General features: G+C 48.9%; 1 protein-coding gene across 1 annotated transcript; it reads left to right on the top strand.

Annotated features, from left to right (window-relative positions):
- Positions 1-454: 454 nt before the first annotated feature.
- On the top strand, positions 455-1,640 carry syngr3a (synaptogyrin 3a). Its single transcript, XM_024145173.2, has 4 exons — positions 455-543; positions 726-946; positions 1,064-1,209; positions 1,418-1,640. The coding sequence occupies exons 1-4, from the start codon at positions 455-457 to the stop codon at positions 1,625-1,627; spliced, it is 666 nt and encodes a 221-aa protein (XP_024000941.2). The 3' UTR covers positions 1,628-1,640.

Below are 1,640 nucleotides of genomic sequence, written 5' to 3'. Positions count from 1 at the left end.
CAGCTGTAATCGCTGCCAAAAGGTGATTCAAACATGATTGACTAAGGGTGTGAATACTTAATGTAAATTAGATATATTCTGTATTTTATTTTCAATACATTTGATAACATTTTAAAAACCGTTTTCACTTTGTCATTATGGGGTCTTATGAAATGTCATTATGGTATGTGATGTTCATCTATGGGGTAGTATGATTCATGGGTATTGTGATGTCATAGGGTATTGTGATGTCATTATGGAGTATTTGGATGTCATTAATGGGTAATCTGTGATGTCATTATGGGGGTATTGTAGTCATTGTATGGTACTGATGTCATTATGGGTATATGTGTAGATGTGGAAAAACAACAACAATTTAACTCCCATTTTATTCAGGCAGTTAACACAAACAAAATGTGAATACAAGCTCAGGGTCTGAATTTACTTTCTGAGACACTGGACAAACAAGATTGATATGACCACTCATGGAGATCTGGGCAGAGCAGAGATCCGTAGCCAATCAGAACCACAGGCTCTGTCTCAGACTGCCATACGTTCCAAACGGTACCATACAGAAACAGAGATGTCAATCGACGTCGTTCTGTATCTCTAATTCCCCAACGGATTGATCAGTCACACTGCCATCTTTCCAACCGTCGCCTCACCTCTCAATCCAGCGGGAACAGGTCAAAACAGCTGCTTTTCCCCAAGCCGAGCAGTTGACGTCGTTATGGACGCCCACACAGCCACGGGAGAGGGCGTGGCGACGAGGGCTATGTGAACCTGGGTAGTGAACGTCTCCACTGTGTGTTCAATAAGAACGCTGATGCGTGTAACTACGGAGTGTTCTGTGGTCTGCTGGGCTTGTTGCTGTGTTCCTTCTTCTTCCTGCTGGATGTCAAGTTCCAACAGATCAGCTCTATTAAGGACAGGAAGAAGGCTGTGATGCTGGAGGTCGGCCTTTCAGGTGGGCGAAACACACAGACACTCTTTAGTTCAATGGGGGTKGGAGAAAATGGCAACCTGTGTMTGCTGTGATTGGTTGGCTGKCCTCTGACTGTGTGCTGTGATTGGTGGTTTTCAGGTTTCTGGACGTTCCTGTGGTTTGTGAGTTTCTGTTTCCTGGCCAATCAGTGGTCTAGGACCGCCCCTAAGGACCTGCCACTCAACCAGGGGGCCGACGCAGCCAGGGCCTCTATCGCCTTCTCATTCTTCTCTATCCTCACCTGGGTACACACACACACACACACACACACACACTTCTCCTCTTCCTTCTTCTCCTCCTCCTCTTCCTCCTCCTCTTCCTTCTACCCCCTCTTCCTCCTCTTCCTTCTACCCCCTCTTCCTCCTCCTTCTCTTCCTCTTCCTCCTTCTCCTCCTCCTCCTTCTCTTCCTTCTCCTCATTCTTCTTCCCTCCTTGTTCTTCTTCTCCCTCCAGGCTGGTCTGACGGTGCGTGCAGTCCAGAAATATCTCCTGGGAACAGACATGACCCTCTTCACCACCGACCATCTGGACGGAGTCGCCCCGGTAACACCATACCCCCCCACCACCGGGGGCGCCATCGAGCCCAGCGACAACTACCAGAGCCCCCCGTTCACAGAGGGGCTGGAAGCCCCCGCCCCCACATACCAGGTCCCCATATACTAGCACCTCCCTGTCC

This window comes from Salvelinus sp. IW2-2015, unplaced genomic scaffold (genome assembly GCF_002910315.2).
Source record: "Salvelinus sp. IW2-2015 unplaced genomic scaffold, ASM291031v2 Un_scaffold7003, whole genome shotgun sequence".
Classification (NCBI taxonomy): domain Eukaryota; kingdom Metazoa; phylum Chordata; class Actinopteri; order Salmoniformes; family Salmonidae; genus Salvelinus; species Salvelinus sp. IW2-2015.
This window is presented reverse-complemented; position numbering and strand designations above follow the sequence as displayed.